General features: G+C 34.4%; 1 protein-coding gene across 1 annotated transcript in view; it reads left to right on the plus strand.

The window, feature by feature from the left end:
• Positions 1 to 5,839, plus strand: part of RSBN1L (round spermatid basic protein 1 like) — a 65,183-nt gene extending 59,344 nt beyond the window's left edge. The window contains exons 7-8 of the mRNA XM_045564059.1: positions 2,689 to 2,797; positions 2,883 to 5,839. Of these exons, the coding sequence (XP_045420015.1) occupies positions 2,689 to 2,797; positions 2,883 to 3,524 (751 nt within the window). The 3' untranslated portion in view covers positions 3,525 to 5,839. The remainder of the gene's footprint in view (positions 1 to 2,688; positions 2,798 to 2,882) is intronic.
• Positions 5,840 to 14,278: the final 8,439 nt, after the last annotated feature.

Here is a 14,278-nt window from a genome sequence, read left to right on the forward strand (position 1 = left end):
TAATTGTGGTCAATTATAGAACATTTTCATCACCTCAAAAAGAAACTCTGTACCCTTTAGCTATTACCCTCCCCCAATTCTCCATCCTCCACAACCCCAGGCAACCACTAATCTACTTTCTGTCTATATATATTTGTCTGTTCTGAACATTTCATATAAATGGAATCATAAAATAATATGTAGTCTTTTGTGATTAGCTCCTTTCACTTAGCATACTGTTTGAAGGTTGTTCCATGTATTTTGAAGCTTTGCTATTAGGCAACTACACATTTAGAATTATTTCTTCTTGACGAATTGACCCTTTTATCATTATAAAATGCCCTTTTTATCTTAGGTAATGTTGCTTGTCCTGAAGTTGACTTTGTCTGATGTTAATATAGCTATTTCAGCTTTCTTAATGATTGGTATTTGCATGCTGTATCTTTTCCCATGCTTTTTTTTTTTAAACCTATCTGTCTGTCTATATTATTATTGGTCCATGTAGATAGTATATAGTTGAGTCTTGCCTTTTTTTTTTTTTTTTTTAACCCGGGGACAATCTCTGCCTTTTAATTTGGCATATTTAGACCATTTATATTTAATATTCATATAACAATAAATTTGGATTTAAATTTACTGTCTTTTTCTCATTTACCTCCTCTATTCTTTATTCCTTTTTCCCTTTTGTCATTTTTAGCATTCCATTTTTACCTGCACCGTTTGCTTACTAGCTATAGCTCTGTGTTTCATTCATTTCTTTGCTCTAAACTTAACATAGTCTACTTTCAAATAGTTGTTTTTTTTGTTTTTGTTTTTGTTTTTTGAGACAGAGTCTCGCTTTGTTGCCCGGTCTAGAGTGAGTGCCGTGGTGTCAGCCTAGCTCACAGCAACCTCAAACTCCTGGGCTTAAGCGATCCTACTGCCTCAGCCTCCCAAGTAGCTTGGGACTACAGGCATGCGCCACCATGCCTAGCTAATTTTTTTTCTATATATTTTTAGTTGGCCAGATAATTTCTTTCTATTTTTAGTAGAGATGGGGTCTTGCTCTTGCTCAGGCTGGTCTCGATCTCCTGACCTTGAGCGATCCACCCGCCTGGGCCTCCCAGAGTGCTAGGATTACAGGCATGAGCCACCATGCCTGGCCCCCATACTTTCAAATAGTATTATACCTTTTTTGTAATGTGTAAGGACCTTTCAACAGTATACTTCCTGTTATTGCTCCCTCCCCTCCCCGTTTCTAGCCTCTGTGCTGTTGTCATATTTTACTTTACATATACTATAACCCCACAGTATTTTATTACTTTTGCTTTAAGGGATTATTTCTAAAGAGATTTAAAAAATGAGAATAAAATATCTTTCATATCTACTATTATGTATACTCTACCTTCCTTTGCATAGATCTGTATTTTCATCTAAGTATCATTTTTCTTCAGCCTAAAGGAATTCCTTCAACATATGACATTCTTTGTTATGCTGGCCTTCTGGTGACAGATTCTCTCAGGTTTTGTTTGTCTGAAAATATTTTATTTCACATTTTTGAAGGATATTTTTGGTGGGTATAGAATTCTAGATTGTTTCTTTCAGTACTTTAAAAATATAGTCTATTATTTTCTGGCTTATGTTGTCTTTGATGAGAAGTCTGCAGTCATTCTTTTTTTTTTTTTTTTTTTTGAGACAGAGTCTCACTGTGTTGCCCAGGCTAGAGTGAGTGCCGTGGCGTCTGCCTAGCTCACAGCAACCTCAGACTCCTGGGCTCAGGCGATCCTTCTGCCTTAGCCTCCCAAGTAGCTGGGACTACAGGCATGCGCCACCATGCCCAGCTAATTTTTCTATATATATTTTTAGCTGTCCGTATAATTTCTTTATATTTTTAGTAGAGACGGGGTCTCGCTCTTGCTCAGGCTGGTCTCGAACTCCTGAGCACAAACGATCTGCCCGCCTCGGTCTCCCAGAGTGCTAGGATTACAGGCGTGAGCCACCGCGCCCGGCCTGCAGTCATTCTTAATCCTTCTTTCCCTGTAGATAATGTAGTACATGATTTTCAGATTTTTATCACTGGTTTTTAGAAATTTGGTTATGATTTGCCTTGGTATGATTTTCTTTGTATTTATGTTGCTTGAAATTTCATTCCAAAATCCATTTTTGAGTACCTCTGTAAAAATGTATTCATATATTCCTAATTAAGAATTTTAGAATTATATTTAAAGACATAACCCCAGAGTACACCAACAGTTTATTAGTGCTTATATAATGAATGTCTCTTAATTTATTAACAGTTATTTATGGGTTTTATGCATCAGTGCTGTTATATATATCTTCTGTGGAAAGAAAGGATTCCCTTTTCCTGTATTTACTTCTAATTTTTATATATTTCAACTTTAGCACTTACATTTATGAAATATAGACCTTATTCTTAAAAAGAAACAATTTTCTTGGTTTGCCCATTTAAATCATTTTAATTTTTCAAAATCTTGTGACAAATAGCTTTAATAAAATGAAATGAGTTGTTTTTAATCTGTGTTTTGGTTGAAACTCATGGTGTCAACCCTTTGTTTAAATATGTAAAATGTTTTTCTAATTACAATTTAACGTTATTTGTAAGACAGTACTTTGGTATTAAATATAAACTATCTTTGCTTTGAATTTAATAAGGACTTAACAGAGTGAAACATTATGGCAGATACTTTATTATCTCATTTTCTTTTTTAGGCCTGATCAACCCCGAATAACCAAAGATGTAATTTGTTTTCATGCTGAGGATTTTTTAGAAGTAGTTCAACGAATGCAGTTAGATTTACATGAACCTCCACTGTCCCAGGTATAATTTATACCATTATTGTCTTTGGTTTCATTTTTATGACGGAAAAGGCTTATTTGTATTTCTTTTCTTTCTGTTTTTTTAGTGTGTCCAGTGGGTTGATGATGCAAAACTTAATCAACTGAGGAGAGAAGGCATTCGCTATGCCAGGATTCAGCTGTACGATAATGACATTTATTTTATTCCAAGGAATGTTGTTCACCAGTTCAAGACAGTTTCAGCTGTATGCAGTTTAGCATGGCATGTTCGGCTCAAATTATACCACTCAGAGGAGGACTCTTCCCAGAATACAGCTACTCATGAAATAGGCACATCATCAGATTCCACATCATCAGTTCTTGGACCTCACACTGACAACATGATTTGTGCTGTAAGAAAATCCTCCTTGGATTCTGTTTTTTCAGACAAGCTTCATTCTAAATATGAATTACAGCAGATTAAACATGAACCTACTGCATCTGTAAGAATCAAGGAAGAACCTGTGAATGCTAATATTCCTGAAAAGACTCGAGCACCGAATAATACGGATGGCAAGAATGTGAAAACAAAATTGGATCATGTTCAATTTACAGAATTTAAGATCCACATGGATTCTAAATTTGAAAATAGCAACAAAGATTTAAGGGAAGAATTGTGCCCTGGGAGTCTCATAAGTCTAGTTGATTCAAGGCAACATAGTTCATCACATCCAAATCAAGATAAAAAAGATGATGACATTTTGTGTTAAATTTGTACATAACATTTAAAATTCTTTTTTTAAAAAAATTTAATAATGTAATAAAAATTCATGAATTCTGAAAGCAAGCCAAGGACTTGCTCCCAAGTCTGTTACAAAATATAGTTTATGTAGCTTTGTAACATTCCTCAGTGCCTGTCCGTAACTGTGAAGTATCAAGCACTTAGGGCCAGATGCACTGTAAACATTGCAGGTTTGAACTTACAGGAGTCTTTAAAAAATCATTTGAGTTGGAATTATAGGTTTTAGAATAGAGCTGACATTAACATATATATATATTTTTTGTAATATGAGCCAGAATTCTTTTTTGACAATTTAAGGCTTTTCCATAGAGCTTATTTATACCAATTTTTTTTTTCATTTTAAACGTGTCAGCACTGTAGTGTAAATAGCTTTTAAAAAACCTTTTTAGTGTGATTTATACTGAAATGTGAACCACTTAATAAAGGTTCATAATAATAAATATGTTTTCTGTTGGATCTGCAAAGACAAACTGACAATTCATTTAAATCATTTGTTTAATATATTCTCTCTGCTGGTATATCCATTTAGAGTGGTAATGGAGTGCAAATGTATGTATCCAAATCTCATAAATATTTAAATTCCCCACACTGTGCAGGCATTTTTAAATACCAAGATTCAATTAAGAAAGCATATATATGTGTGTGTGTATGTATGGGAATGTATATATGTATATCATATTTTGCATAATTTTCTTAAATTGCTGAATAAGATGAATATGTGAAACTTCTTAGCCCTGCTCCCTGGAATACATTTAAAAATATTTATGTTCGACATTAAGAAAGCAGTTTAGGTAATAGAAACAGTTTTAGAAAGTTGGGTTAAACATGGTATGTTAATAATATCTAACCCTTCTAAGTAATGAAGTTATGTGGCCAGATTACATAGGCCTAACAAATTTTCTTTCTTTGTGTATGGAATAAGAAATTTAGAAAATTTTCTTACTAATAAGGATTTGTACTATACTTATTAGTAGCTGAGTAAAAAGTCTTTAGTTACGGAAAGTTTTATTGTGAGCAATTAAAATCCTCTTTTACATTTTTCTTACAGAATGGGAGAAAATATGGCAAATACAAAATCATAAAATAAGGGCAATGACAGTGACTCCACTGCCATATTCAGATACAACTAACAGAAAACTATGTGGTACCTCATCTTTCTCAGGATCCCCCTCCCTACTCCAGCAAGGCAAATAACTCGGAGTACTTCCTTTTCAAAAGAAGCTGTAGAAAGTAAATTGAGGTAGGAGACAGGATTGCCACTGCCTAACTAAAGATGAGTAAAACAAATCTCTTAATGATGGACTTCAGCTGCTTCCATTATTGTAATTAAAAGTCAAAAGTCTTTGTATATGTTGATAGAAGGAATTCTGCTTATTGCAAATCTATTTTATTTTATTTGTTTTTGACATATTCTGGGCCCATACTTTGGCTGATGACTTTCAACTGGGGTTCTTTATGCTGCCTTTGGGCTGCTGTTACTATTTCCATTTTAGTAGTTTCTGTTGTGGCCTCATTTGAGGTACCCATCAAAACTGCTTGTGTTTCTGCTTAGGGAGAAGCCATTTCACCAGAACAAATAAAAATTACTTTATAGTAATGATGGCAGTTCTGACCCCTAGTTTAATAAAAGGGAAGGCAGATACAGGAAATCTTGATGGTTTGTAGGAAATCAATGTTTGCAACATAGGAAGTTTTTTGGGATAGGGAAGATATAAATCATGGCAGTGTAAGAAGGGGTTTTTGTTTTATATGTCACTGTCTTATCCTGCTCCCCACCTATTTAATCTTATGTTTTAAGCTAAATTTATGGATTTGCACCTACGTTTTTGGGAGACAAACGTTCTTAACAAACTGTATTGAGAAAGAGGAAGGGATTTGGTTAAAATGTTTTTCTGCTTTTTCTTTTTTAATTGAAGGGTGTTATATTTAACAAGATGTGTTTTATTTCCAGATTTCCAGTAGCATATACATAGATGTATACTGTAAGAAAATGTCTTTAGGGTATCCCTCCAAAATACATGAGCCTTAAACTGTTTATCTTAAAGAAAGGCATATCTAAAACAACCATAGTGGTTACTTTTAGGTATAGTTTCGTATATAACCCTTAGTCAAACTTACCCATAATTTGAAAATTTAATTGTTTTATAAAAAGCATACATCTCTGTGGAGGTGTAGTGTAAATCAGTGGGCTCAAGATTTCAAGATACAACCTTGTTATCGCCTTCATTAATGTGTATGTTCTTTGTCTTACGGGTTATAATTTTAAAATCCTCTTCAGATGCACTCTGAGTTGTTGACTACCTTTATTACACACAAAAATTTTCTATTTTATTATTTCATTATATTAATTGTTTTCTAGTGAGTACATTCCAGTTCTTTATCTGAATACAAGTTTTTTGCTTTTATTTCCAGTCTCTTGGACCAGAACAATAAAGCACTTAAAATATTTTCTATATGGTCATATACTATATAGAATAAATAATTGTTATGTAAATTATTAAATGGATATACAGACCTTTACACAAAACCTAAGGTACCTCAGTGGTGTCTGCTACAGTGCTTCTCCCCCCCACCCCGCCCTGCTCAATTTTGTTTATACCCTTTTAGCTATCTAAGAAATATATATCCCACACTCAGGTTAGCTGGTTAGCTAGCAAAAGAATTAAGCATTTGTTTATTTAGTTGCAAACTTTACTGAAGCCATATACATTATCTTCCTTGTCACCAAGGCTGTTGACCTTAAATAAAGATTAGGTTGATCTAGCACAACGTGTGTGTGTGTGTGTGTGTGTGTGTGTGTGTGCATGTCATGTGCGTGTTTGTGTGTAAGATTGTTGGCAATATTATGTTTGTTTCCACGTGTATTCATTTTTAATCCATTTTGTAACTTTTTGGGGGTATTGCATTGTGGAGGGTGGGGAAGATTTTATTTTTTAGGTTAAGTCTTTAAGGTATTTCATTAATGTTCCTGAGTGTAAAACAGTTTTTTCTCAAATACTCATGGCAGGCAAGAACATTTTTGTAAATAATAAATTAGCGCTGTTTTGGTAAATTTGCATTCATTTATTTTTTGGACAAGTTCATTGTCATTGTATAGCAAATATCTTAAAATTCATTTTACATTTAGCAAAGGTGCAAGATTTGTTTTTGCAGTTTGAGAGGTATTTTCCTTGTCTTCCATCTTTCAATAAATACTAAAATAACCATAATCTTTTTACCTTTGTTTTGTAATTATTTTCTTCAATTTGACATTTTACTTTAATTTTGTCATCTTTAAAAGTTCTTGTTTTTCTGTCTTCAACAGAAACCATAAAATCTTGAAATGATTCCAATCTGAAAATCTTTTTCTTCTCTTAAAAATGAATTCAAAAGTTGATTTATGTCAACAGAGAATATTGAGGATTATCTAAACTATAGTTAGGTATGGGTGCTGCGAATGGCATGATACATATTTCCCTTCTTCCCCCTAAGCATTACTATTTCTGTCTCAGGAAAGGAGGACAAAAAAAGTGCCATTCTTTTTAAAATACTTTTAGGCTGCTAAAAAGTGACATGAAGGGTTGTAGGTCTTCAGAGTGGTAGAATAGCTTTTACTCTTTCTCCTACCTGATGTTAACTACTTTAATATGTAAATAAGATTTTACTAGTTTTAGAATGCATTGTCTATTTCATGAAATAGTTTGATATGCTTGGCACTGACAGTACACTTCAGATAAGATGATTAAGAGGACAACTCAGGAGAGCTGTTAAGTCCTTTGACCTTCTGACTTTTCTGTTGAGTTCTTTCTGTAACCCAGTGCGTATTGCAGATGGAAATTATTGCTTTTTTGAATGTCAAGCACACAAGAATCTAAAAGCAGAGGTATCTTTCCCCTGTAAGTTTATAGATGTTTTATATCATAACACTACTTTAAGAGCAGGGAAAGGAGGGGAAAAAAAACCTTATCTTTCATTTCAGGTTATCTTCACTTCCAGCTCTTTCTGAACTTCAGACCCAATCAGGGAATATGAATGAGCTCAGAACAAAATATGGATGAGTAAAATTGAAGTAGAAATTAAAAGTAAAATTTATTACTTGTATGTTTCATTACTATGATCTGCCTACCAAAACTACACCATTAAAATATGAGAACTCCGGATTCTTGTATACATTTTTGAAATTTAGAATTTATGCATCTGTTTTAAAAATGTTATATCTGTGCTTTCCTATAAAGTTCACAGCTTTTATGCCATCTAAGACTATTAAGTGTGCAGACTGAGAGGCAAGTCAATATTATAGTCACAAATACTTTGTTTAATACAGTGTTGAAAAATTTATTTGGACAGATAATTTGATTCCCCCCTCCCCCAATACAAAGTTTCTTCTTTTCTTGAAATTGTATTTATTTGTTTTTTAACTGAGCCAGATTTTTATGTGAAACTTATCAACTCTGTTGTCTTTAAAAAATTTTTTTAATGAGTCTGGCTTCTGTTAATGCTCTTGTTCCATCTCTTTTCCTGAGTTCTTGGAAATACTGTCTGCCTTCGCTTCCTCATCTACCATTCATTCCTCATCTCACTAGAACTCCATTTAAATCCTCACATTTACTCACCTGTGAAATGGTTTTCTCAAATGTTAACCTTTCACTGCCAAATCTAGTGGCTGCACTTCTTAGTATTTCTGTGTAACCCTTGCAGCACTTACCAGTCATTTACACTTTAAAACTCTTTATGACCTGCTCTTTGTATTGTTGTTTTTTAATTTCTATGGAAGGATTCTTCACTTGTCTACCACTATGTAAGGCAGTCTCCATGGTCTTTCCTTTAGGCCTCTACACTCTGTCCCTGAGCCATCTTCATGACCACATGAGTTCAGTCAGCCTGGTTTTTCACTTAAGTTCTAATGATCCATATGGTCAAATCTAAATTCTTCTCTTCTGCTTTGCCATCAAGCATTAGCTGTTCCTTTCCTCCCTAATTTGGTTATTGGCATCACTGTCTTTTTATGTAGTCATCTTATAGTAATGCGATTTTTATTTTTCTCTGTGTCCAACATTACATTTTGAGCTGACTCCAGAAATGTTTGTGATTCATTTACTACTATTGGCACATCACAGTCATAGTAGATGTTCCTCTCACCTGAACTCTTAAAATAGCCTAAAATGTTCCAGGCTATCTGCTCTCCTTTGCCCTTCCCTCATTATTCCAATCCATGCTTTATGTTACCAACAGATTAACCTAAGACAGAAATTATTATTACTTTTCTACTAAGAAGTATTCTATAGCTCCTCCTTTCATCAAAATAAAGGCCAAATGTTGAGCATAGCACCGAAAAGCCTTTATTATATAGCACTACATTTCCAGCCATCATGTACCACAATCTCTTCTATTTGATGTGTCCAATTTTCTGCTTTACCAGATGGCAGTACTTACTGTTTCTTCTGTGTACTTATAAAATGCTTTACTTTGCTGGGGAAATAAATAACGAGAATACAACAAAATCTTATTTCTCTTTTCAAAACTTCTCTTAGGCTAACTTCTGTAATCCCAGCATTTTGGGAGGCCGAGGCGGGGAGGCCGAGGTGGAGGATTGCTTGAGGCGAGGAGTTGCCAGCCCAGGCAACATAGACCCTGTCTCTACAAAAAATAAGAAAAATTAGCCAGGCATGGTGGTGCATGCCTGTATCCCAGCTAATGGGGAGGCTGAGATGGGAGGATTGCTTAAGCCCAGGAATTTGAGGCTGTGGTAAGCTATGATCTCTCACCACTACATTTCAGCCTGGGTGACACAGAGAGACCCTGTCTCTTAAGAAAAAAAAAAAAAAACTGTTCTTAAACATCGTCTCCTCTGTATTGACTTTACTGATCTCATCTCCCTCCCCCAGTAACTGGTGTAGAACCAAATCTCTCTCCTTCTTGTACCCCTTTGCTCATTCCATTTAATATACATATTAGTTAAGTACGTGTTGGACTCTAGCTAAACTATGAACTAGAAGTTAGGAATTTCCTTTATCACTTTGTGTCCTCAACACCTAATATATAGTAGGGTTGGTGTTCAATAAATATTTGAAGGAACAAAAGTACCATAGGGGTGGGTAAAACAAAATAGGTTTCTATAATTTAGAAAGTCAGTCTCTGACTTTAATTATGATGTAATTTTAAGATTGCAACAGAAAGTAAAGTGTAGAAAATTAGATTTAGCACTATAAAGAAACCAACTTTTATTTTATAGTACAGTCTTATGAATAAAGTTTAAGAAGATAGCTATTAGATTTTCAGACCCATTGGACAATTTGGAGAGAGTATTGTATAAACAATTAAACCTGTAAAACCTACCCAACATCTTTTCTTTCAACTAATTTTTTCTGGAGATACACTGAAAAATTATAGTTACTAAAGGTAACTATGCCTAAAATGATTAAAATGGCAAATATATGAGCAACTACTTAATATCTCATAGTCTGAGGCAGAATTTCACTATTTCTAAGTCTTAATTGTTAAGATAAAATCTGGTTATCAGAGAGGCATTGTGTTTTAAACTTTTGTGGGTTTTCCCTGTACTGATACATGTAAAAATTGAAAATATTGAAGCAAGATGATAACCTGCAATATTTAGTCTATATCCATCCTGTTGTAGGAGTGGGATGACATAAAGGTGGCACATTTTCACAGACAATCCTGTAAAGCCACTTCACTGGGATATTAGACTGAGGGCATTTGTAGCAATATTGCTGTGGTTCATTAAAAGGGAATAATAACATTTGCATAACCTTGAGAAAATCACTTAGTCTGTATTTCTCATCTGTAAATGGGAGGATAATATCTATTCTGTTAATTGGTGGTGAAAATTAAATGACGACATGCCAAATGTTTACTTAGATTCTTTGGATTATTATAGACATTCTATAAGTGTTAGCTTCTGCTCTTAGAATGAAAATAGTCAAAAGAATAGTTAGAAGAGTTGTGTGCTGTGTCACCTAATCATTTCATACCTTCCTCACTAATTATCTCCTCTACATATTCATCTTATTTTGGACAAAGGATAGGCATCCAGATAAAGGAAAAAATTTTAATGATAGGGTCAAGGCGAGGTAGGTAGACATCAAAAACTTCTTAGTGCACTATGTTGCCCAGGGCTGCCAATTCAAAATCAAGTCTTGTCACATTCTGCTTATTTCTGATATAAGTGAATTACAAATTTATAATTGTAGTATATAGCAAAAAAAAAGACAATTGCCTTGTATGTAATACGGTATGATTGGCTGATTTGAATACAGGGCAAAGCAAAATGAGCGAAACATCAAAAGTATAAGCTAGGTCCCTTTCATGCAAACTTTTAACTCAGCAGTTATCTTTAATGTTTGAAAACTAGTATCTTCCATTGATGCTTTTTAAAATTTCTTCAATAGGAGACCTATTTGTGGAAATACAATTTGAAGTGAAACTCCATTTATCAGTGACCGTGGGCTAATTTCATTTATCTGCGTTTTAGTTTCTTAATCATTAGAATAAAGAGGTGTCCCTTGCACCCCTCCCCCACATTCTAACATTGTGTAACTCCTATGTATCTTCAATATTTATGTCACTAAGTATAAGGACACCAATAATGCTTTGAGCTCAGGATGATGTTTACTGTGAAAACATGACCAGTCAACATTAAAGGAAACTCCTTTAGCAGTTTGTGACTTGTTTCTTAACATAATGCTAAAAGTACTCTGATAATTTTCCTCTAAATAAAGAGAAATAATTGCTTTTCTTGATGATTCAGGTGCGTAGTGGTATGCCTGCCCCTATGTGAAAATGATTCTATGGTATCTTCTCCTTTGGCCATCACTTCTGTTCATTAGTCAATATTAGTTCCTCTTATTTGCTGCACTGTGTAAAAGTATAGTGGAAACCAGATGCTCAAATTTGTGAGGTAAAATTACAGTAAGATCTAACCCAAGCTTTGGGTTCTACTTCTTGAAGCTTTGTATATGTATTTTTCTTGATGCTTGAAAACTCTCCATTGGTGGATTTGTGTTCATGTTTCATATGGCTGGCTGAGGCTGCCATATCCAGCCTCTGTGTTCATGAAATGTTACTGAATAAGCTGTGGTCCTTTGAATGTCTCTTTCCTACTTTTTAAATTTTCAAGTCTTATAGAAAGTTATTTTGTTTATGGGTTGCTTTTACTCAGAATTTTTGATAACAAATCTTTTATCCAAAACAGAGTAAGTTACATGTTTATGATGACCTGGAACATAATGGTTTTAATAAGAGCCTTTGATGTTTAAGTTTCTTTCTTGAGGCACAGTGTGTTTATTGTTAAACATCATTAGTAAACACCTCTGTATTATGAAGAAAGAATCCTATAACTAAAAACAAACCTAGGAAGGTATTTTTCTGCAATACTAATTGTTTATTCCATGTTTTGTTTTTTCCACCTATAAGCATAATTTCTATCTTTAATGTCTTTTATTAATGTTTTAATGTATTCTAACTACTGAGACACACATCAATGATAACTTACTGTACTGTTTCAAGTGTTTATTTAGTGTAGCAGTATACCAAATTAAATAAGAGAAGAGTTCTACTTTCTGGGGACCCTTCAAATGCTATTAAAATGGATTGATCTTCATGTAAAAACAGGTTGGTTATTGTGTTGCCTTTTACATATAATTCTTACCCAATTTCTCTCTTCCTTCCTTGTTGTTAGAACTGTTTGGGGGAGGAAGAGACCTGTTCCACCTTTCCTCTTAGTAATCTCATACAAAATTTCTGCTTTTGTTTGTTTTATGGCTAGCTCAGGGGTCAGAAAACTACTGCTCATAAGCTATATCTAGCCCACCATTTGTTTTTATATGGCCCGTGAGGCAAGAATGGTTTTTATGGCTTTATAAATGGTTGAAACAAAAATCAAAAGAATATTTTGTGGTGTGAAGATTATATGAAATTTACATTTTATTTCCATAAGTGACGTTTTACTGGAACATAGCCATGGTCTACAGCTGCTTTCTCTGCCACAAGGGCTGAGTTGAGTAGTTGCAACAGAAACCATAAGGCCCACAGAGCTTAAAATATTTACTATATGGCTCTTTACAGAAAAATTTTGCTGACTCCTGGCCTAGCTGATTGTTTGCATGTGGTACTGTCCCTTCTTTTCCTTTTTCCTGTGAGAGATTATACTTTGATAATATATGCATGAATAGTTATTCCTGAAATACAAAATCCTCCTGGATAGTTTCTTGCAGAGATGAAAGCTTTCTTCTACTTTGAATTTAATTATAGATTCCAGAGACCAAATAGTTTGGATCTCTCATTTGAATTAGGAGTATCTGATCAAGCTGGAATATTCAGTTCCCAATGTTAACTATCCTTCTCAATCCTATTTTTTACATATCCCAAATACTAATATATTACCAATTATAAGACAACAAAACATTTGCAATTGATAGATTTACTCAGGCTAGCTCTTTAGTTTCAAATGCCTAACAAGGAGTTAAGCTGTATTACTTTGTTGTGTTGTATAACTTATGTTATTTGTCTTTACAAGAGAGAATCAGACCAAAATGCTATATTAAAGCAACCTTCTGTATTTGCAGCCAGAAATCACTTTGTTAAGTAAGATCTTTATAAAACAGAATACCACTTTAGATTTCTCCCAGAGCTAAAAGTGAGGCTTGTATATGGCAAGAACAACCATCTTACTTTTTAAGATCCTGGGTTATAAAAGACCATTCAACCTCTTTAGATTTTGTTTTGTTTGAGACAAGGTCTTCTGTCACCCAGGCTAGAGTGCAGTGGCATGACATAGTTCACTGCAACCTCAAACTCCTGGGCTCAGATGACCCTCCTGCCCCAGCTTCCCGAGTAACTGGGACTACAGACATGCACCACCACACCCGGGTAATTTTTTAAATTTTTTGTAGAGACAGGGTCTGGTTATGTTGCTTAGGCTGGTCTCAAACACCTGGCCTCAAGCAATCCACCCACCTTGGCCTCCTGAAGTGTAGGATTACAGGCATGAGCTGCTGGGCCCAGCCCCTCTTTGGAATTTTTATAAGTACTGCAACCTTTGCTTCATTGGAATTAGCTAAGTACCTTGGTAGGGTGATCATATAATTTCTCAAATTAGGACCATTTCTCAAACCATTATATCCATCATTCCTTATAGCCTTAAAGTACAATAAAATTTTTAGTATAGCCACTGGGTATAAGCTCTATTCAAAATATCTCAAGAACAGTCTGTTCCTCTTCAATGCTATCACTCAAGTCTAGGCACTCATGACTTTATTCCTGCACCTGAGGGATATTCTTAATTTCCTCGTACATTCTAAGAGTGAAAGGGGCACTGATACCCTGGAACCCCAGGACACCAGGCATAAACTAGGCCTGTCCTGATAGAAACAGGATGTAAGGGCCCCCTAACTTTAGGAAGAGGCAAGTTTCTGCTTTTTTAACATACTATCTCTAAATGATTTGTCCCAACCTGAAGGTAGAGGTAACAGTGAACTTAGCCTAGATAAAAATTCTGTCAAACCCTCAGATTCTTTCTGAATGTAAACATGAAGTGGTACCCCTAATTATGTCAGTAATTCGGTTTTTTCTTCATAATTTAGAAGCACAAATGGCATTTACTTTAGTCATAATAAAGTGATGGTATATTAAACTTTATTCAAATATGTAGATGAAAGATTTTGTATTTACTTTAAATATTGACCACATACTTAAAACATTTTATTCAAGAGTCATGTAGACAAA

The sequence above is a fragment of the Lemur catta genome, chromosome 11 (genome assembly GCF_020740605.2).
Source record: "Lemur catta isolate mLemCat1 chromosome 11, mLemCat1.pri, whole genome shotgun sequence".
NCBI classification, from domain to species: domain Eukaryota; kingdom Metazoa; phylum Chordata; class Mammalia; order Primates; family Lemuridae; genus Lemur; species Lemur catta.